The following is a 22277-nucleotide window of genomic DNA, read 5'->3' as shown; positions in this document are numbered from 1 at the left end:
CAATTGAGAATCCTTCTATATATAAATAAAACACAAAAACAAATTGGCGGCAGACTTTTGTAAACGCCACGAATTGAGGCCACAAGCTCTAAAGGTGACCTTTTTGCCGTCTCGTTCTTGCCGTGCTGCCGCAAACTCACGGCAGATTGTTGAAAAAACAACCAAGGTTTTGGCCAGCAGAGGGTGCTGTGCACACATCCTACAACGCCCTTGTGGCAGGGACACTCGAATCAAAGGGCGAACTACAATCGGGTCAGGCGTGCGCGGCAAACACGTGACGTGTGTTTGTATTTGTATTTGTGAGGAAGCGGGGCGGCGTCGCGGTCCTCAAAGAACACAGCGCTCTATTCTTAGCCTGTCTGCTAGCTGCGCGGTCAGTCACCTGCCTCACCTTTGCCCTGCTGACCCAACATTTGTCCCCGCCCACTTACACCTGACCCCGCTCACCGAGCCCTCTCCGCAGCGTCCACGAGTGACGCCAACAAAACGCGCAGTGGCTTAAAGACCTTCCATTCCACTTTCGTCACATCAGGTGCTTTTATTTGGATTTCTTGATGACTGCGCAAGTCGGACGCTCCGACACCTCCCACGAAGCGCCGCCCACATCACAAGCCGCAAGCTGATTGGCCAGTAGGATGTCCCCTGCTCCTCTTTTGCTGCTACTCCACGACTGTCTTCTGGGCCTGGAACATGCCGCCCACAGCCACCTGCGCACACGCACACACGTAATAGTGTCATGTGACAAGCTTTCGTCGTGACAATCACACGCACACGCATCAAATAATGACATCACATGCACACACTGAACGAAAACCGTATGACAGGCCGTCAATGTTTCGTTGCTTGCGATTACACAACGCGTGTGCGCTTGTGTGCGTTGTCGATTGATTTTTGTGCAGTACGCAAACAAGACCGAAACATGGACATATACTCAGTTGTTTGTTTGAGGTCTGTCAATTATTTGGCTAGACATATTTCTTTACTTATGTTAATGTGCAATCTTTGTTTATGATAATGTAATAAAAGTTGAATGTCTGATTGTATATTCACGTATCCATTGTCAAGCGCATGGGGTAGGTCCAGAAGTGTTGTAGAAGCCAGATGCATTATTAAAACTACTATAATTTCTTTTGTCGGTTCGGTTGTATTTATTTTATGAACTTTTAAAAATATATATATATACACTTCCTTGAGGGACCAAAGAGATTAACTGTGCGGCCACCAGGGGGTGCCAAGCAATCACAAGCGGCAGGGCGATGACGTCATCGGTCACTCTGGATTGGGCCCCATGTGCCGTAGGAGTGTGGCCAACTGCACCAATCGGCAGCGAGGGGCGTGGGCTTGATGGAAATTGCTGCGGCGCGCCATCGCTTCCGGTGTGGCACCGGAGAGTCACTGCAGGCGTGATGACGTCACCACCACGAAAATGCCTTGGAAGCCACCAGTGCTTGTTGTTTGGCGATAATTACTTTCTGATCATTTTAAAAATTATATTGGAAGGTGTTGCTGAAAAAAAAGTTGGTTGAAACGTCACCACTTTTCTTCCCACTTTCATCTACCATTTCGCGGAGGCGCAGGGAGGAACAGGGGGAATGCGCATTTTCAGAGACGGAAGGAGTGCAGATGAGGAGGGGGGGCGTCCATTGGTGACGCACGCGTTCACGCGGGGTGTCGTCCTACTTTGGGCTTCCCAAAAGCTCACGCTGCATCAGTGAGGGATGACTGGCACTGCGGCCAGCAACGGCAACACACGCGCGCGATCCTTCAGGGGGCCGCTCGTTGACACGACGTCTGCTGGCAGCACCCGAGGGCAGCTGATGCATTATGGGAACACGCTCAAATGATTAGCCGGCCGGGCCCTGTGTGCGTGCGTGCGAGGGAGACAGGTGGCGGCTGAATAAACAGGCGCTCATCTGCATGCTAGTCAAGCTGCGGCTACGCCAGCAAGTGCGTGTGCTTTACCTGTCTCTGTATCAGCGCTAGAGACTGGCGGCCCTCCAGCACCAGCTTCTCCACCGTTTTTGGGTCATCCACATTCTTGTTGACCCTGAAGGCGTCACGCACACGCCGCACAGCGTAGGTCCTGCAACGCACGCAGATCAGGATTACAAATCTATCGTCGTCATCACAATTCCATAGAATGTAAAGCATGAGCGAGTCAGGATTTGATGCTGCAATCTCATTTGTTGCGCTTCTCCTGATGGCGTGCAGTCCTTCGCCACCAGAGGGCAGCACAGTATCATGCAGATACAAAAAGAAGAAGAATACTTGAAGGTTTTGCCTGAGAGGAGTGTTAGAACTTTCTCCACGTGTTGCACCACTTTGCAAGTTCAAGGAGTTGTTACTTGAAAGAGTGGAACTAGTATCCATGCTAAGTGTCAGTTTTGGCCTCTTGCGCAGATCCACAAACGCAACATTCATCCAAAGGGCGTGTGGAGACGAGTGGCGACACGGACGACATTGGTGCAAAGAACATTTTCCCCGTAGCGTGAAAGCAGACAGGTCGCTAGCGGAGGTCATCCCAGTTCAAACGACTCTTAATTTGATTTGTGCACCTCGGAGAAAACACACACACACACACACACACAAATGCAGAAATCAATAAATCGATAGGCAGGCAGCAAGGCGGGCGGGGGGGCATCCAGTGTGGTGCTCCACTTCCTGTTGGCATACGGGAGCATGCCGAAGATGCCTGTGCGTGTGTTTCATCGTAGTAAATCAACACACACACACGCGCATGCACCCCTGCACACACCCATAAATGAACGCGCACACTCCCTGACAACTGTATAGCGCAGGTCATCTTTTACACTCGCTCCGTGTTGCAAATTTTGATGCAGTTTTTTTTTTTTTGAGCTTTTATGTGATTCGGAGTGAAGAGGCAAGTCCCAATTTATCGGCTCAACATCCGTGCAGTACGACGTGATGCCCCAGCACAGCAGGCAGCACTGAGCTCTATTTGATGACGACTTAAAAGCGAGAAGAGCAGCCCCCGACTAAGCTCTTGCAATCGTCGTGGTAACCAGGTCACAGTTTGCGTGTGTTGCCGCGCCGTGTGTGTCAAAGGAGCACTTTACAATTTGTGCCAACCTGTCTACGCCGTTTCACAAAATATGGCTGCATTAAAAGAGTGGAAATTAGTAAGACAAAATAAGTAGCAGTTCAATACTTGCGCCACTGCATTCAACGTGAGGTGAAGGGTTTTTTTTTTTTTTTTTTGCTTTGATTCAATGATAGAGTGGACATGCCACACTGCTGGCACATGGTCAGTGACCTTGACAACTTCCACTTCTTCTTCTTGCTAGTGCGGGTGCAACTTATTGAGCATTTAAGAGTGCGCCGTGATGGATCCGATTTACGAGCCGTCGTTAAACACCAGTGGGTACAAGGACGTGATGGAGCGATGACGATAACGAGACGAGATCTTAACTTTTATAAGGACAAGATGGAGGCCGGCTGAGGACAAGGAAGGCAATGACGGGAAGTGGAGAACAAAGGGAAGGAAGAAAGTTGAGGAGGGCAGGATAGGTCAAGTGGAAGTTTGACATTTGATGACACAATCGACAACTAATTATCACATTTAATGACAACTCTGTGGGTAATTGATTAATCATTTAGAGCAGGAGTGTCCAGCTGTACACTACAGCCTGTGCACCACCATTAGTCTCTGCCTGCCAGGCAAATTAAGCCTCAGGCAACTTAGCACAGGTCGATGCATTAATATTCTTGAAGATAGTCGATTGTGTGATTTGAATGATGTGCAAAATGAATTTCGTTTTCTTTTATATTCTACACTTGATCCAAGAAAGTGTATCTTTGATGACATTCAACAACGGACGTTTCCGTTAGCTTTGGGTCCTGGTGCCGGCTCGTTTGGGATGTTTCGTGTCTCGCAAGTGCGTGTTGGCTGTGGGAACAACTGTTGGCATGAATGAGCCGATGCTAAACATGTCATCGGGTGACGTCAGAAGCAAAACAGTGCGATGTTATATTAGCATTTAGCACGCCGCTGGCTGGTTGGCTCGTTCTTGAAATTACATGACGTAGTGGAAGCATGCCCGGCTATCGCCACGCAAGTCTTACCTGTAATTGTACGAAGGGAAATTGCCACTTTCTCTGAGGAGCATCCTGTACAGAGAAATCACCTGCGCTCTCGAGGGCGCCGCCATCATCTCGCTAGGCTAACCGCTACAACGCTCAGCGAGTGGTTATTAGGACCCCACTGACAAGTGTGCCCAAAGAGCGCCTGTCCCATTTATGAATTTGTACCTTTGGGTTTTGCCTTTTGTGTGTTTTTCTGGCCTTGGGAATTTATATTAGCCTTATATTTGGAATTTTATTTCGATGTCAATATGCACATATTTACCAAATCCTACTCCGAATGACTACGTAAACATTGGGGCACGTCTGTAGCTACTAAACGAGAAGTAATGCCGTACGACTTGTGAAGGTAAGCCACCCTTGTTCAATTTACTTTTCGAAAATAAACGTTGAAACCCAAACGTTGTGTTTTACCAACATGAAATGGTTGACATGTGTGAGTAATGCGCGTTATTGTGCATGCATATTGCTGGCCACATGGCTTTATTTCACCCTCGATTGCCCTCTATTGTTATTGATTGGCGGCCATTCAAAGTTATTTGTTCCAAGAGTTCCTAACTACGATGGTCGCAGATCACGTGCCCCATGTGACGTCATCAACTTTATCCCAAAATTCCCAATGGCTACCGCGCCCCTAAAGACGACCTTCTAAAATAGAGAGACCTTGTTGGACTGCATGTGTGCATGTGTGGCTTCAAGCTTGAATGCAGCAGTGCCAACATGCATACATACCTACATTCAATTCACTTTTATCTTCATTCCTCGTTACACTATTGTGGGCTATGGGAATTTTGTTTATGTGGTTTTCCAAAAAGGAAGAGATAAAATAGGCCAATAAACGTGTGTACGACACTTTGACTAAACAAGCGAAAGAAAGTGTGCTTAAGATGGCAACATTTAAGAAGAAGCACGTCCTTGCAAGGGGTGCTTCTCTGCCTGTCTTGCCATTAATTATGCTGCATCTTCAGCTACAAGAGCTCAGTGCTGCCTAGCATCTTGTGACACTACAGCACAGTAGCAACTAAGTTGGGACTACGTTTCTAATGTAGCTGCTTGCTGGATGTCGCTTTTGATTCTTTTGTCTAGCTTGAAGTCTGTCATTCTGTTTTTCTGTCCCTCCATGTTGACCTTTGTGGCAGTCTTGTTGAGCAAATGGCGCTGAGCGATTTTCCCTCGGAACAGAAATATTCTGCTGACGTTTTGCTTTGCTTCTCCGTACACGGCCTGCAGACGTGGCTGGCAAAGCGTCCACGTCCTTCAGCCGCTGCGAGGACTTGCGGTCATGCCACTCCGCCAGCTGCTGCGCCCCCTGCTGCCCCCTCTGACTGCGTCACACCGCCGCGTATGCGCAGTCGGCCCCGCCCCCGGCCAGGAGAGCGTGGACGTGTTAGGCCGCGCCTACCCGTGCGACGACTTCACCAATGTCACGCCCAGGGTCCTGACCAAGGTGGGCCGCAACCTGCACAACCAACGGCATCATCCGTTGTGGCTTCTCAAGGAAAGGATCAAAGCTCATTTCTACAGGTGCCTCCTCCATGCTCAAATTGTGTCAGCATTTGGACAATTTTATTGGCCCTTATTGAAATCATCAGAATCGAGTTTTGTCCCTTTAAATGCTGCTGTATTGGCAATTTATCACAAAACAGTAAATGCTTTGCAATGTTGGAGTCCCGCACAGTCGAAAGAAATAAAAGGTTCACAAAAGAACAAAAGCAGCACATTCACGTTCAATTTCCCAGTGGTTTTATGATGGCGCCATTTTGTGAACTTCTTGACCACACATCGACTTGAAGAAAAGTTCAATTGTGCTTCTTGTGGTTTTCTGCTCAGCGTTTTCACAGGTCGCTCGGGCAACCCGTTATTCTCGGCCCACGACAACCTGAGCCCCGTGGTCACCGTGGAGCAGAATTTTGACAGGTCATTTGAATGATCAACAGCCGCATCCGCATCCCCGCCGCCCGCTCACTCAATCACTTTCATTGATTGATTGACAGCTTGCTGATCCCACCCGGGCACCCCAGCAGGAAGCGTGGAGACAACTACTACCTGAACAGGTGAGCCGCGCTGCCCCGCCCACAACACAACCACGCCCACTCACTTCTTCTGGCAGGAGCACCATGCTGCGCGCGCACACCTCGGCCCACCAGAGGGAGCTGGTGAGCAGCGGGTTGGACGCCTTCCTCTTGGCCGGAGACGTGTACAGGCGGGATGAGATCGACGCCAGCCACTATCCCGTCTTCCACCAGATGGAGGGCGTGCGCCTCTTCTCCGACCGCCAGGTAACAACAAACAACAGGTGCTCCATTTGCAAGTGGCGATCCAAAAAGCGACTCATCCATCCACAAATTATGACATGGCAACCGATCGCTCATATATTGATTTCAAGTGCTTCAAATATGCATCCATGTAAAAAAAAAAAACAAGTTGTGCTGGGACTTTTTGTCCTCAGCTCTTCTGCGATGTCGCCAACGGTGACGAGCTGAACATGTTTGAGGCGGCGGGGGGCCGCAGAACGCCTCACAAACAGGAAGTCCACAGTCTGGAAGCCGTCAAGCTGCTGGAGTTCAACCTCAAACAAACGCTTAGCGGACTCGTCAGGCGCCTCTTCGGAGAAGGTCGCGTCTCACCTCGGCTGACCTGGCCGGCCGCGAGCTCCCTCCTCACGTCGGTTGACGTCGTCTTCCTCTTCATCTTCCTCGGCAGACTTGGAGGTACGCTGGGTGGACTGCTACTTCCCCTTCACTCATCCCTCCTTTGAGATGGAGGTGCGTTTCCGTGACGACTGGATGGAGGTGCTGGGCTGTGGAGTCATGGAGCAGCAGCTGCTCAACTCTGGTCAGAACACACACGCACACGCACACAACAAGGCCGTGAACTTTGAAGTTGATGAATAAGTTTGCGTGTTTTGAACATTTGGAGTCGTCACAAACACGCTTTTGGGAAATTGTCATATTTTATTCTTCGCTTGCTTCAAGACAAAGTTTCATTTCAGACTTGACTTTTACTACCATTATAATTTTGATTATTCTTATGTAATTACTGTATAATATTCAAATACATTAATGGGCTCTCTGCTGCGTCACAAGGTCTTAACCCCGCCCACAAATGCTCACTTCAGGTTCTTGCTGGCTCCTTAACGTGTTCCCTTACTTGTGCTGGCCTGCTGCTTGTTCCCATCAATAATTGAGACTTTCAGACATAGAGCGAGCACACCCATCACCCCTCCGCACCCCCGCCCCACCGCGCGCTGCTCTGCATTTGACTGCCGCCACGACACGTGTACGCACGCGGGCCAGCAAACTCGCCGAGACGAGTGGGCCAAAAATAGTTCAAAGACGCCACACATTCATTCGTGCACGTACGCTGCACAAAACGAGTGTTAAGAACCACACACACACACACACACACACACCTCCCCTCCATTTCCACTGCGGCAGTGTGGCTGGTTGCCGTGGTAACGCACCACATTCAACACCCTCCACTTCCACTCGCCGTCCAATATTTCTGTAGCACTGGAGACAATAGAGAGCAAAAAGTGAGCGAGCACCTGAGTGACTGCAGTAGAGCGAGCGACGGGTGCAGAGGGGTGACGAGGTGAAGAGGGGGGGGGTGAAGGGGGAGGAGGTGGCAACAGGGGACACCGGTTGGCGTGCGTCTTATTTAATGGTGTGACCGCCATATGTGGCGCCTGAGGCCCAGCGTGTGTGTGCGTCTGTGCTTGTGGGAGAGGGGGGGGGCAACGGGACAAAGGAGAGCAAGGGGTGGGAGAGGGAGGATGAGGAAGGGGGGGAGTGATGGATGGCAGAGGAGAAATGAAACATCTTCATTAATTCACTCAGGAGCTGCAAGACGAGCGAGTGCTTTTCCTTCTCTTATTTATTCATGACACCGCATGTGTGTGTGTGTGTGTTGTGTATTTAATATGCGTGTTGTTGGACATGGAATAGGAATGTGTGTGCATGAATTTAAAACACACACGCGTGCGTGAGTGTGCGTGTGTTTCCCAGGGGTTTCCCCCCCAACAACAGATGGGACTTCCTAATGGCCACGCCTCCTGGCCAAAACCTGATTTACACACACTTCCCAGAGGACTGCAAAAAAGGGGGCGGGGCTGATATATTAAAAGTGGGGGTGTGTGTGTGTGCGTGGTTAGTGAAATCTGATTAAAGTCGTGTTGCTAACAATTAACGGGCACTCAAAGCTGTCACCACAGGCCCTCTGGGAATGCGTGTGCGTGTGTGTGCACGTGCGTGTGCGTGTGTGTGTGTGCGCAAGAGGTTCAGGTGCTTGCTTTGGCTCTTAATCCGCCTACTGAATAAATCATGTGCCCCCCGCCCGTGCCCCCTCATCCTGCTGTCATTAAGCATCCGTACATTTTCCACATTGAAATTCTGCTCGTGATGAGTCAGCTTTTTGAGAGCAAAAGATGGACGGAAGATGAACGTCGGTTGCCCCTCCCCTTTTCTCCTCTTGCGTGTTTCCGCACACGTGTAACGAGCCGCCTTTACTGAACTCTGACCGTCATCTGACAGACATCCGCCTCATCTATCTGCCCTTTCATCCCCATATTCCTCCTCCTTCTCCTCAATCATCCCTCACTCTGTCATCCTCCCGAACACCCACTGGAGACTGGTGGCCAGCTGGTACACGCGCGCACACACACGCACACACACGCACACACACGCACGCACACACGCTGCCATTCCCAGAGGACCTGAGGTGACAGCTTTGAGAGGCTGTTAATTGTCCCCGACACGACTTTAATCAGATTTTACCTTCTCAACACACGCGCACGCGCACAGAAATTGAATGTGTGTCAGCATTGTCGCTGTTCGACGTGATGATGTCGCGGCTTTCGGACCTTTCCGGTTTCTGGAGGGATTTTTCTCTTTTTGTCTTTCCAAAGAAGAGTTAGCGGCTGGGATAAGACAAAATATTTCAGGTTCAGAGCAAAGAACGGGATCGACTACAATTTCAACGTTCTTCCCGTGTTCTGTCTATCTGTAAAAGTGTCAAATGGTTTCACTGAGTCTGCAAATGTGTGAGCAGTTTCGTGTGTGTGCGTGTGTGTGTGTGTGTGTGTGTCTATGAGGTTAGCGAAGGGCAGCGCAAACATTTGTTTGTGCAACGATCCATCCCAGCAGGCCGCCGTGTTCCATAACAAACAGTAGTGGCGGCTGGGCTTCGGGGGGGGGGGGGGGGCGAGGGGGGGCCGAAGCTGTGCGCGCACACACGCACGAAAGAAAAAAGAAAAGAAAAGGAAAACCAGACGATGTCTGACGCAGGCCTGTCGTTGGTGTGACGAGCCGAAGACTCGATTTGCGATGGAGGGTGACGGCCCACCGTTGCCATGGGCAACGAAGAGAAAGATTAAAGATTAAAAATTTGTTTTAATTGGGAGTTTGTGAGGAAGTCGTTGACTTGAACAAGAATCCACGGCCGCCTCTCGCTTCTTCACGGCGTCGCTCGCGTTGCTGCTTTGCAGCTCGGCGGTCGTGACGACGCTTCTCCCGCTGACATCATCGCATCTGATCGAGCTTTTTTTTTTTTTTTTTTTTTGGGCCCTGCGTGTCTTCAAGGTTCATCATTATTTACAAGGATAAGCGCTAAAGCAAAAGGATGGCTGCTTCCCTCTCTGATTGAAGCATGCGGCGAGTCGCCTTTGCGGCAAACAGATGGCGAGGCCGGCATACAGCGTGTTTGCCGAGATGTGGTGGACTGGAGAGGATTTCCTTCTGTCGCCGCCGCTCTCGCGCGTCTTTATCCACTTTGTCGTCTGCAGAGGACGGCTTTTAGGCGCCATCTGCGCAGGCGGCGGGCCGTCTTAAACGCCACTTCCTGTCACACAGCGCGTCACTTCCTGTGCGCTGAACATGACGTGTCTGGTTGTCGTAAGAGCCGATTGCTGGCACAAATATTCGACATACCCGTTTTCTGCTGACTAACATGTTGTTGTTTGTGTCGTCAGCCGGCGCCGCCGACAAGGTGGGTTGGGCCTTCGGACTGGGCCTGGAGCGTCTGGCCATGGTTCTGTTCAACATCCCAGACATCAGAATGTTCTGGAGCCGGGATGAGCGCTTCCTCAAGCAATTCCGCGTGGACGACATCCATCAGGAGGTCCGCTTCCAGGTAGCGTGCCTGCCGCTGGGCTTGCTTTTCCCCGCCGTGCGCGTCATGTCGTAGGAAGTGTCGCCGTGAGGAAGATGAAGGTGAGCTCCTCGCAATATTGATCAAACGTTTTCCTCGGAGGCTCCTCGGGGATCACGGCTCATCTCCTGCCCAGTGTTGGTGCGTCTCTCCTGGGCGCCACCTCGCCAATTTCTCTTGCAGCCGCATGGATGGCCGATCTACGCCTAATCGACCACACACACACACACACGCACACACACTGCTTTCTGGCCTTGCACTTAAATAAAACACACCTGGCAACTTGTCTTCTTTCACCTCCTCCTCCTCCTCTGATGATGATGATGCTGATGATGGTGTGTGTGTGTTTTTTGAGGCGCTGAGCAAGTACCCCCCGCTGCACAACGACATCTCCTTCTGGCTCCCCGCAGCGGGCAAGCCTGCCTTCCACGCCAACGACTTCTACGAGTTGGTGCGCAGCGTCGCCGGAGACCTCGTGGAGGAGGTCGCGCTGCTCGATGACTTCACACACCCCACGTGAGCTCACATGCACACACACACACATGCACACACACTGCCGAGGAAGGAAGGAAGAAGACAAATGAGGAGGGTGGTGACATTTTGGATTAAAAAAAAAAGTCATGATGATGATGTTGACATTTGGAGGAAAGTGTGTGTGTGTGTGTGTGCGTGCGAGGCTATTAGGGGTGTGCAAACTTTCTGAGATAAATCCGAAAAAATTTATTCATTTTATTTTGGCTTGACGAAAGCAACAAATGATGCCGAACTAGCGATGCTGTAAATGCGCCATATAAGAGTGATGGGGAGGAAATGTTATCAAGTTTCACGAGAACGGAATCCAGCGCAAGTGCCGATTAGCAAACGCTAACGAGCCATTCGCTGTGAATGGCCGGCACGCGACACCATAATGGATTGACGTAACCGCCATCTTGGATTGCAAACGCGATCGATGGGATCAGGTTTCACCAGATGGACGCCCTCGCGTCAGCTCTTCCGGCTCTTACGCCTTACACACACACGCACACACGCACACATACATTCGGGAAGCGTTGACTTCATGTTGTGAGAGAAGACATGAAAGTGAGAGCTCAACCCACAGGTGCTTAAAAGGCTCATTAAAGGTCAAGCGGAGATCATAACGAGCAATTAGAGATCCCAAAAATTATTTTCCCTGACACATGCACGTACATGCAAAAAATGGCTCCCAATTTGAGTACTTTTGGTTATACTGCAACTTTCATGCGCTTGCACTGCTATTCCTTAGCGTGTGCGTGTATGTGTGTGTGTGGGGGTGTGTGTGCACACGCGTGTATTGATCTCTGGTGGGGGTGCACATGTGGATAATGGAGTCGTCTATTATTCAACACGTCATGCAGTGCATGCACTGGTTTAGTGCACGTGCGTGTGTGTGTGTGTGCGTGTTGTGTTTTTGTGCATGTTGAATAATTGAGCGGCACCGGCGGGGCGAGCGACATACAGGATGAATGAAGAGAGAGAGAGCCAGCCAGCCCGCCGCCAATCATGCGGTGTGTTTCAGGAGCGGGAGGCGGAGCTTGTGCTTCCGCGTGATTTACCGCCACACCGAGCGCACGCTAAGCCAACAGGAAGTGCACGCTGTTCACCGCCAGATACAACACAAGGCCGAGACGCTGCTGGGCGTTGAGGGACGCTACTGAACACGCCCGGAGACCATCTCGCCACTTTTGCTGATTGTTGTTGATATTGTGAAATATGAATTGAAATAAAAACCTTTGAGAAATTACAAATCAAGACTGAGTCATCTCATTTCGCCGTTTGTGTGTATTTTGCTTTCCTGTTCATTTATTTAAAAAACAAAAGTGTGGGAGCACGAGGGAAGGTTCAACTTTTTGGGTGAAGTGGGGACGTCTCAAAAGTACCTCCTCCTCACGTTGGAGTTACAGCCGAGCGCACAGGTGTCAAGGAGGGCCACTTTCCTGCATGTTTTCCGAAGGTTTTCTTCCCAGGTCTTCATCGTGCATGTGTTGCCATGGTAACACGTCAGCCATATTCCAGGCTGCTGCAGGCACCGCCTGCAAAAGTTTTAGATGAAGGCTTTGTGACGTCATCACTTAGAATGTTACCTTGCTTCAAAATGGGAACGTTGACAAGAAGCTTTTTTGCCATCCTGCTCAGCACACTTTGCGTTTCCTGTTGAGACCGGAAGCTGGGCCGCTCGGTCGGCGCAACGGCAGGTTGGTGGAGAAGGGGGGGGGGGGGCTCTTATTTTTAGCAGCGACCCACTTTTCCTGCCGAGCAGCGCTGCTGGAAAATGCTTGAGGCAAAAATAAACAGGAAACATTTGCACATCAGCAGTGCGCTTCAAAAATTCCAAAACAAAAGCTTTCTTCCTGATTGTTTGTTGGAGGACGGCAACTTCAAATAATATAACATGTCCCGCCTTTAAATTGGAGCAGTCTCGATCGATACTGTCGACAACTCCTTTGAGTGACTCGCGGATCAATCTGGCTTTTGCCAGGTTCACTTGGAGGCGCAAATTGATTTAAAAACGAAAACGTGCATAAACTGAACATGTAGAAATATGAATAAAATATTAATGCGTGCCAAAAGTGAGATCAATTAAATTATTTAAATGATTTTCACGATGTTTTGAAAGATTTCAATTTGGACACGCCACTGAATATTGTTCATTCATTTATTCATTCAGTAATTCTGATCATCTTATTTTCACTGAATCGTTTACAACTAGACTATTCTGTCATAGAAATATACAAAAATACATTATCAATATAAAGCTATCAATGTCCATATATATGTATGTGCGTGTGTGTGTGTTATTAATAATAAACGTTTTTTTTGTTTTGGACGTACAATGAGTATTAATGAACCTGAATATTTTGATAATTAATCGCGTGTCCTTTGTGTCCTTTTTTTCTTGCTGACATTTTCAATGAATTTTTGTTTTTATTTTTTTTTTATTTTTTTTTTTTAGAATAGAACATTTTGTGACTGACTCATTATTCTCCAGAAAGGTTATACATTTCCCATTGACTCTTTACATCAGCACTCGCTCTTCACATCAATCGATTAATGTCTCACGTTTGCGTTGTCAAAAAGAGACGTGATCTTATTCTTGTTGTGGTTATGAACGCGATTATGAGTGAAGCAGGCGCCTGCAGGGCGTGGTCGCGTGTGGGTTGAGGCCACAAGAAATCTCGCGGGATTTTCCTCATGAATATTTAATAAGCGGCGTTCTTGTGCAGGCCTTAATTGTGTCTTCAATTATTCAGCAGGCTGGCTTCCAGGAATTAGTCGGCGCCCTCCGAGACGCTCGCATATGCAATCCTCCCAAAAAAAGCAAAATAAAAAAACAAACAATTTGTTTATGGTTGTTTGCTTTTTTTGGGGGGGGATCAAATCGGATAGCAATGGAGTTTTGTGCACATCAAATATGAAAAAGATGTTCACGTCTACAACACGCTCACGTGACGAACACAAAAAATAAGATCCTTCCAGAAAAAAAATCCACTAACAATTGCGATTATTAAATACATTCTTGACGTTTAGGAAAAAAAAAACATTTCGTTGTGGCTTCTTTTTTCATGTGAATGATTTCAGAAAAAGAAATGCGGGCTGGTTGTTAATAATAATAATTATAATAATAATACTTTGACTGGGCGACATGCAACTCGTCCAAAAACCGTTGGCCTGTCCTCCGCGTGCCTCCCAACCCTGGTACGCGTCCACACCCGCGCGCGCGCACACACACACACACGCACACACGCCGATTCCAGCAGCCTGTTCGCTCTCAAATTGTCAACGCTTGTTTGTCTGCGGCGACCATTTGAGGGCGTCAGGCGACCCGTCAAAAGGAAGGACAGACGATGTTTGGGCAGCTGAGGCCTCCCCATTTTCATCCTCCTCCTCTTCATCTCCAGCCATCAAGAGCGAGCGCAGCTCAATCATGAAACGAATGCGCGCGCGCGGGCGAAGACAAAAGGACAGAGTGACGTCACAGACTTCCTTTCAAACAGTATTGTTTTATTTTGCACTAAATCATTTTCAGATATTTCTATGTTCATTAAAAGTGGAATAAAGTTTCTATGATAAATCTTTTTTTCTTAGGAATAGTTTCTCTAAGTACATTATAAATCCTTGTAAATTTTTTGATGAATTTTGGAATGACGTGTAAAAGTTGAGAGCAAACAAACAGAAACAGAGACATAAACATGTAATTATTATTATCATTATTATTATTATTATTGTTATTATTTTATTATTGTTATTTTTATTACTTGTTATTTATTGGAACACAACAGTCTATTTATTGATGAATGGTTATTGATTGATTGGTTGGTTGGAGCTACACTGGCCATGATGTCGTGGTGGTATTGCTCTTTTGTTTTGTTTTTACATTTTTTGCTGCAATCACAAACATAACAACGCTAAACTTTCTACTCACGTACAAAAAAAACACTTGTCAAACATTTCAGGAAACCAGCACAAAATCAATCTGAGCCCCTCGCCACAGTCTTTGCTAAATGTTAGCTAACCTGAAAGCACGCGCACCCGGCGCTCAACACTGGAACGTTAAAGCGCTAACATGTTCATATGCAAAACATTCAAACACTAAAACGCTTAAAATCTTAAAACAGAAAACGCTAAAATATTACAACGCTAAAACAGTCCGCTTAAAACTGAAAACGTTCAAATGCTAAAATATTAAAACGCTAAAACAGTAAACACTAAAAGACATGTTTAAAGGCTAAAATGTTAAAAACATTTTAACACTAAATGTTAAAACACTACAATGTTAAAAACCTAAACATGTTAAAAACTCAAATGGTAAAACGTTCAATCGCCAAACATGAATGCGCTGCTTTGACAGAGCAACCATTAGCCAAATGCTATCAGATGACGTACAACAAAAGCCGTGGCAAAAAGTTGCACGTTCTCCTCCTAAGGTCAACACTTAGCTCCAGCTAATTACCGTTAGCCGCTGAATTCAGCAACAAAGTGTTAAACCTTAACTTAACTACATTTAGAAAACGCTTCTCAACCAAGACATTAGTAGACGCGGCTTAACTCCGGTTAGCATTAGCTCATATTAGCGCAAAGGCTTGGATTTGTAGCGCTGTGCTAGGTGACGTATAGCGCTAAGCCGATGTTTGTGCTCATGTCCAAAAAAGGCTGAGGAAGTGACATCATGCAAGTCAACAACACTCACTTCCCGTCGTCGCCGTAAACAAAGTTTGGCTGTGTTGGGAATCTATCGGTAAAATGTTAAAATGCTAACACAGTAAAACAGCAAAATGTAAAAAGTTCCAATCGCCTTTTCAATTGACCATTTATGACTCATGGATCTTCTTCCTGTTCACAAGGGCGATTCTTGCCAGCCTCTGAAAAATGATTCTCAGACTGGAATCGGCTTCAAATTTCCTGCGCTCTTTCTACGGATGTGACGTAATGTGCGTTCGCATTGTTGCCTCACAAAATCGCGGCCAGAAATTTGAGCGCTGTAGAGTACGAAGATCCGACTTTGAATTGAAAAGCATCGCACAAAAGGCTTTTTTTCTACTCTCTGATGATATTGGCACGCATAGAAAGGAGGGTGCAATTTCATGTTTCAGCCACAGGTGGCAGTAGCGTTTAGAAACTAAAAATCAGAAATGTGGAATGCAGCTAGAAACATTAAAACGCTTAAACAACAAAGCACTAAAACGTTCAGGTGCAAACCATTAAAATAAAATGTTAAAAAGCTAAAACAAAACATTAGAATGTTAAAATGTTAAAACACAAATGTTAAAAAGGGAAACAATAACGTGGTAAAATGTTGAAACACAAAAATGTTCACACTAACACACACAGATGTCCGTACACTACCAAGGGATTCCCAACAAAGCCAAAGAGAGAAAAAGAAAAAAACAAAAGAAAAAAAGCTAGCTCGCAAGTTAGCAAGCTAGCCGCTAAAAGTATTAGCCTTGCAAGTCATTGCAGGGGAACAAATTGACGTGCTGCTCGCGCTCGTGAACGGAATGTCGCGTCCGGCCGACGCCCACTAGAGCCGTGTGTTTTTAGGAAAATCCTCTGGTCCAAATGTCCTCATTTCATCAAAGTGGCGTCAAAGCGTCATGGTGGCCGTGGGATTGGACCAAGCGCCTGGAAGGCAAAGTTGAGGGCAAACATGAGCTGGTATTTCCCCATCGTGGTTTTCCTGTTTTTCTCTTTTGTCATGTTTTCTTTTTTTTTATTTTTTTTAATCCTGGTGTTGACGTGGGGTTGTGTTCTCTTAAAGGGCCATCAGCCAGGTCAGAAGCCAGGTCAGCGATGCCAGGAACGCGCCTCCCAGGCCACGGGCCACTCCCCAGCTGGGGAGGGCACCGTTTCCTGCGCCGCAAAGGTCAAACAAACTCCCGCGAAAATCCAGACTCCGAGATTCCTTCTTGAGTTTCTCCCAAAGGTCGCTGGCGCCTTCTTGGCAGTCGGACAACGCCGTGCTGGCGCACGAGTGGAAGTCGTCCCAGTAGCTGTCAGCACAGGGCGGGGACAGGGCGGGGGCAGGAACAGAGAAAAAAATGTTACATAATTTCCAAAATCAAAATGCACTAAGAGGAGAATATAGTTGTACATTTTCAAGACGTATGAGTGAGAATAAAATTATTTTTTCACAATAGATCAAATTTTTGTTGTCTTCAATGAAGTTGTTTATATTTTACAAAAAAGGCAATTTCAGGTGGTAATTGGATAAGAAAAAAAAGTCAACTCCTGTCCAGATTTAAGTCCTAATCTTTAAATTGTACGACAATTATCATCTCGCCATTTTAGCATTTCAATATTTTAGTGTTTGAACATTTTCATGTTGAAACGTTTTAGGAGGCGGCACAGCCGAGAAGTGTTAGCACATCCGCCTCAGAGTGCCGACGTCTGGCGTTGGCGAACTTTTGCAAGGGAAACTGACTGGCAGCTTTCTTCCACCCAACAGAAGTGGGAAGGGGAAAAAATGGATTTGACCAGGAATTGGATATTTGTGAATTTGTCTGCCCATTAATCTCTCATAAAGGGTCTTTAGCTCCGCCCACTGGCCACCATGCGACCAATGAGGCGTGCATGCAACCTGCCTCTGCGTGCCCTTTGACCCAGGCATGTTCACGCTCACAATTAGCGCGTGTGTCCATGAGCAAGGAGGCGTGTTAACTGCTCCCACCTGCCACGCCCCCTCCTTGCTGAGATAAAGCTGTCACTCAATCTGCTTGTGCGTGTGCGCGTGTGCGAGCGTTTGTGTGTTCATGCGAGCGTTCGTGTGTATGCGCGCACCATCTGGAGTGGGCGTGTTGGTCTCATGAAAGTGTGTTTAATTGTGACACAAAACTACGCCCTCTTGCATGTCTTGGACAAACATTTGGCCTTTGAAGCCGCAGGGGGCGGAGCTTATCCCCACGATCAATTAACCACGTTTATGATGTTCCCATTTACGAGAGTGAAGCAAAGAAAATGCGTTGACTAGTTTCTCTTCCTCAATGCTGTCAAAGGACAATAATAGAATGTAAACATATCGGTGTTGCAACGCGTTTGCATGGTCAGCAAGCCGCGTGCGCGCGTTCGTGCGCGTCATACGTGCAGATCTTGTGCAGGTTCTGCTGGTCGTCGAGGTCGGCGGGGTAGTTGGCCATGTTGTCCCCCAGCTGCAGCAAACAGTCGGAAAAGCCTTTGAAGACGGCGTCACAGTGGGCGGAGCTCACCAGCATCGACTGCAGCAGCCACGCTGAGCCCAAAGCACAACAACGTCGCCGGCGTTAGCGCACAAACAGAAAGCAAGCCCTGCGTTCAGCTTTGAGCATCAAGCAGATTCAACACGAGTGCGGGCCAAGACGGATTCACATCACATACATGACACAATGAACACACGTCACGTGAGCCCCTGCGCAACTTGGATTTGTCGAACACGTCCCGTCTGGAAGCGTCACGTGCCTCCAAAAAAGATCTGACTAGTGCAACGTTTCTCCAATTGAAGGCGTACAACACACTGGTCAAAATCTTGACTTGACGCGTTGCAAAGCAGAAAATAATCTTGGCGGGTTTTTTCTTTTTTTTAGCCTTGCTCGTTTTTTGTTTGTTTGCCATCTTTGTTCATCCCACATTTCGGCTGGCAAATGGCCAAGATTGAATTTCATTTACAATTTGGAACTGAAGAAGCAGGTGTGCAATTACTTTTTTTTTGGTTGTTGTTGACTTTATGATGTGCAAAATGAGGAGGGTTCCCTCTTCAAGTATTTCAAGGCGCGAACTCACACGCCCCCCTACCCCCCCGTGGCCTGCGACATTTGCAGACTTCCGCTTTTAAATTCGGAAACAATCGACGCGAGGTCTCGGGGACGACCTAGGACACACCGGAGAAATGTTTGTCAACGTCTGGGGATCCCTCCGGAAGAGCGGGAGGTTTATTTGGGGGGAGTCCAGGTTCCCTCTGAAGCCTTTGCGACCCGGTTCCAGATAAGCGGCAATTAAAGGATGGATGGATGCACCATCAGCGATATTTTTGCTCGTTTTCTGACAGTCGTTATGGGGTAGACCAGCAAGAGAATCCTCATCAATTTGTGTTTGCATATTTTTCCAAAGTGTCAATTTGAATTCATGGATGGAAATGATGTGGATGATATTTTTGGTTATCCCACCCATCCATGAATAGAAAAAAAAATGTTCGTTCCAGTTGAGGATGAGGATGATGAGGATTAATTTATCTCGCAAAAGGAAAACAATTCACGCAATTTGACTTTGAAAGGGAGAGCAAGCGCTTTTGTGTGCTTTTTCTTTACGGGATTATTTTCTTTCGCACGACGCGCATTTTTATTTTCATTTCAATTTGCACGTGCATGATGACGTCATGTGTCTGGATGACTTTGATCTGACCTCATCCAATCATCTCAAATAAAATACTTGAGAATGAGGATGATGGTCTAAATTGTTTGTCGAGCTAAACTTTGTAAAAATGACTACGCGCTGTAGGAAAAAAGGGACTACATGAACGCGGAACGGATGACGTCACTATACGTCAAGCTGCTTTATGATTTCAAATATTCATATACAATTCATCACACACACTCATTTTCTTTTTTTTTCATTTAACAAAAACATTCGTGTTCATCCCCATCATTTCTCTTTCATCTATTTTTTGTAAATGACAAAAGCTGGAAATGTTCACATGAGTTTGTCCCGTTTTTTTTCCACTTCGAATTGAGGATTGTCATATTTGTTGCTTTTTTTTCGCTTTTTCTTTGAGTGCACGTCTTGCAAGTCTTTTCGCTCGTTCGCACCTCTTTCAAGCACGCGCACAATCACACGTTCCTGCAGTGCAGAAAAGCAGCGTGGTGCGTGCGTTCGACACGCCCACCACACGCACAGACGCACACTCACACGCACTTGCACGAGAACGTGTTTTCCTCAATCAAATGTGCGGTGTGATTTATTTCGTTTCATTGCAACGAAATTCCTGCCCCAAAAAAGATACAAAAAAGTCTCACGCGAAATCAATGTTTTCAGAACGCGTCATCATAACACTAATAGGATAATGATAATAAAAATAATAATAAATAATTGGGCTTTCAGAAATACACTCGAGTGATATCATGTTAGGAAGGCCATTGGAACTCATCAGTAATGATAATGATGAGACAATAAAAAAAAACACGAGAGAGGAAACAGAAAGACGAAGGCGTGCGCGCTCACGAGCGTTGCAAAGAAAAAGAGCGTGCTCAGTCTTTCACACACACGCACGTACACCTCCACAAACATCGCGCTTACGCAACAATCAAAACAACAATATTCACAAGAAGTATTGGGGAAAAAATGATAGTGCTGCCCATATATTAGACGGCGCCCGCCCGGCCAGTGCATTCAGTCGGGAAGGCGCGTGCACGGCTGCAAATGACATCATCTTTTACCGTCTAATTTCGTTTTTTTTTTTTTTATTGCATCATTCGTTTATTTTTTTTCAACAACAAAACCTGAGCGTTGTGATTGTATTGCAATTTTTAGAACAAATAAGCGCGGCCTCGGCTTGAGCGCGAACACTTAAAACACACACACGCATTTGAGAGTCACGCGCAAAAGGCCACTTTAGCAAAAATAAAGGAGGAAGAAGAGCAAGATTAAGAAGAGGAGGAGGAAGATGGCAAGGGGGTGGGGATCCCCTTGTTGGCGCGCGCACACACAGACACACGCACACACACACACGCACACGCACAGTGTAGTGCTCACGTGCCAGAAAACAAACGAAATCTTGACATTAAATTAATACATTTCTATTTTTGTGGGGGAAGAAAACAATGAAATGGACTCGTGCACTTTCAACCGTGAGTCACGTGCGACTACAAGGTGACCAGCTCCAAATCTTCCCGCCGTTCAATAACAATAATACAAATAATAATCATCATAATAAAAATCAGTGATGATGTTTTAAAAATGTCATTTCGTCGATTGCAACTCACCAAAGTGAAGCGCCAGCACGAGCACGAGGCTTCCCGCCATCCTCGGTGGACGCGCACGCACGCACGCACGGACTGACGCCGCAGAGGAGGCGCGCATTCCCGCAAAGTCACACGCACGCACGCACGCACGCACACGCTCCTCCTCCTCTGTGGCGGGAAAAGAGAGAGCGAGAAAGAAAGCGAGAGAGAGAGAGACTCCTCCTCTTCCTCTTCTTCCTCGTCACTGGAATGAGTCCTCCATTCACTTTTATTTCTTTGCAACCACATGTCGTCATCTGGCACTTTATGTACGTCATCAACGTCCTCCGGTGAGGTGACTGGGAGAATGACGTCTGAGACTGTATTGTTTTTGTGTTATGTGGGCGTTTCATTGTTTTTCTGAGTTCTGAATGTATGGTTGTCTTTATGACTAATTTTGCTTTGCCACTTTGTGATTGTTTGAAAGTGTTTGCTCCAAATCCACTTGAGTTGGCCATTTGGGAAAGTGTGTTTTTTGTCATTCAAATGGGGGAGCGAGTGCAACGTCATCAATGTGATTATTATGTGGTTATTTTTGGCGATCATAACACTGGAAACAGTTTCTCAAGAGGCACAATGATCTTTTTAAATTATTTTGTTCATTTTCAAGAGGCACTCTGACGCATGAAATTAGAAATAACAGTTGTGATTAATTTTATACTAAATCGTGTACAACAATCACTATGTATTGACTTGGATATCCAGAGGAGATGTTAAAATATATTTCTATCGATCTACAGAGCGACATAGACTCAAACACGCACACGTTAACGCTTACACGCACACGCCGATGCTTTCGTGTGCGTGTGCGTGTAATTTAAAGTGGTTCTCTGGCGCCCTCTGGTGGCACAAGACGAAGAAGCAAAAGCGGAGCATCCTGAGCGACACGATTTCCAACTAATCTTGATGCTAACTTACTTTGAAGTAACGTGTCTCGGCAGAATTTCACCTTTAACCTCTACGTGCTGTGACCTTTGACTTCTGTCATGTTTTGCTGGTCTCGTCCTCAGGTAAACATATGATCAACAAATTCAATCATTTTTTTAAGATAGTGGGAGGCAGTATTGTTTTCATTTTTGGAGCGTTACCTCTTCAGGATGCTAACTATTAGCATGTTAGCAACAGTGGTGGAACACGACACCATTTTCCAGTTTGTTGAAGCCAAACATTCAAAAGGCAAAATTAAAACTCCCAAGAATGCAGATTAGTATGTGTGTGTACTTTGTGTGTGTGTCGTGCTGAATGAGCATCCAGAAGGTTTTTCTGTTGTTTTTTTTCTGTTGTTTTTATTCTGTTGTGGTGACCTTCCACTTCTTTCCTCCACTTTCTTCAGTCAAGTTGAACTCCTGCTCATCACTTTTTTTCACTTTTCACTTTTTTTGTCCCACTTGGAGTTTGAAAAAAGCTTTATTATGATACACAAGAATGAGTTGTCATAATAATTACTGCTTATGCCTGTACAGGTCAGAAGTCACATTAAGTGTGAAAAAAGCTTTGCAACCATTCTTGGTGTCATGTCACAAAAACGATGTGCTGGCTCTACTTTTT

General features: G+C 46.8%; 3 protein-coding genes across 5 annotated transcripts; 1 reads left to right on the top strand and 2 right to left on the bottom strand.

Moving 5' to 3' along the window:
- Positions 1-518: 518 nt before the first annotated feature.
- On the bottom strand, positions 519-4249 carry lyrm4b (LYR motif containing 4). Its single transcript, XM_088282575.1, has 3 exons — positions 4084-4249; positions 1963-2083; positions 519-707 (listed from the first exon to the last, which is right to left on the bottom strand). The coding sequence occupies exons 1-3, from the start codon at positions 4170-4172 to the stop codon at positions 660-662; spliced, it is 258 nt and encodes an 85-aa protein (XP_088138701.1). The 5' UTR covers positions 4173-4249; the 3' UTR covers positions 519-659.
- fars2 (phenylalanyl-tRNA synthetase 2, mitochondrial) lies at positions 3247-12008 on the top strand. 3 transcript variants are annotated; one of them, XM_088282571.1, is made up of 10 exons: positions 3247-3265; positions 5332-5625; positions 5932-6018; positions 6096-6155; positions 6212-6380; positions 6551-6716; positions 6805-6936; positions 10070-10230; positions 10604-10764; positions 11786-12008. In XM_088282571.1, exons 2-10 carry the CDS (start codon positions 5384-5386, stop codon positions 11922-11924), a joined length of 1317 nt encoding a protein of 438 aa, XP_088138697.1. In that variant the 5' UTR covers positions 3247-3265; positions 5332-5383; the 3' UTR covers positions 11925-12008. The 3 variants fall into 3 exon arrangements, with proteins under 3 accessions (XP_088138697.1, XP_088138696.1, XP_088138695.1); XM_088282570.1 differs by lacking the exon at positions 3247-3265 and adding an exon at positions 3519-3708; XM_088282569.1 differs by lacking the exon at positions 3247-3265 and adding an exon at positions 3779-4450.
- Positions 12009-14247: 2239 nt separating this feature from the next.
- nrn1a (neuritin 1a) lies at positions 14248-20916 on the bottom strand. The gene is made up of 3 exons (XM_088283129.1): positions 20712-20916; positions 17842-17989; positions 14248-16754 (listed from the first exon to the last, which is right to left on the bottom strand). Exons 1-3 carry the CDS (start codon positions 20806-20808, stop codon positions 16517-16519), a joined length of 483 nt encoding a protein of 160 aa, XP_088139255.1. The 5' UTR covers positions 20809-20916; the 3' UTR covers positions 14248-16516.
- Between the last annotated feature and the right edge of the window lie 1361 nt (positions 20917-22277).

Source organism: Idiotropiscis lumnitzeri, chromosome 19 (genome assembly GCF_059441095.1).
Source record: "Idiotropiscis lumnitzeri isolate Australia: NSW breed Sydney's pygmy pipehorse chromosome 19, RoL_Ilum_1.0, whole genome shotgun sequence".
In the NCBI taxonomy this organism is placed as follows: domain Eukaryota; kingdom Metazoa; phylum Chordata; class Actinopteri; order Syngnathiformes; family Syngnathidae; genus Idiotropiscis; species Idiotropiscis lumnitzeri.
Note: the sequence above shows the minus strand (reverse complement) of the source record. Positions and strands in the feature narration are given on the sequence as shown.

Excerpts from the sequence above, each read along its gene's own strand:
- fars2 (XM_088282571.1), top strand. The coding sequence starts at position 5,384 with ATGCCACTCCGCCAGCTGCTGCGCCCCCTGCTGCCCCCTCTGACTGCG. Across the intron at positions 6,381-6,550 it reads GCCTCTTCTCCGACCGCCAG|CTCTTCTGCGATGTCGCCAA; the intron begins GTAACAACAAAC and ends TTTTGTCCTCAG. Across the intron at positions 10,231-10,603 it reads ATCAGGAGGTCCGCTTCCAG|GCGCTGAGCAAGTACCCCCC; the intron begins GTAGCGTGCCTG and ends GTGTTTTTTGAG.
- lyrm4b (XM_088282575.1), bottom strand. The coding sequence starts at position 4,172 with ATGATGGCGGCGCCCTCGAGAGCGCAGGTGATTTCTCTGTACAGGATG. Across the intron at positions 2,084-4,083 it reads TTCCCTTCGTACAATTACAG|GACCTACGCTGTGCGGCGTG; the intron begins GTAAGACTTGCG and ends CGTGCGTTGCAG. Across the intron at positions 708-1,962 it reads TAGCGCTGATACAGAGACAG|GTGGCTGTGGGCGGCATGTT; the intron begins GTAAAGCACACG and ends GCGTGTGCGCAG.
- nrn1a (XM_088283129.1), bottom strand. The coding sequence starts at position 20,808 with ATGCGCGCCTCCTCTGCGGCGTCAGTCCGTGCGTGCGTGCGTGCGCGT. Across the intron at positions 17,990-20,711 it reads CGTGCTGGCGCTTCACTTTG|CGTGGCTGCTGCAGTCGATG; the intron begins GTGAGTTGCAAT and ends CTTTGGGCTCAG. Across the intron at positions 16,755-17,841 it reads AACCTGCACAAGATCTGCAC|CTACTGGGACGACTTCCACT; the intron begins GTATGACGCGCA and ends CTGTGCTGACAG.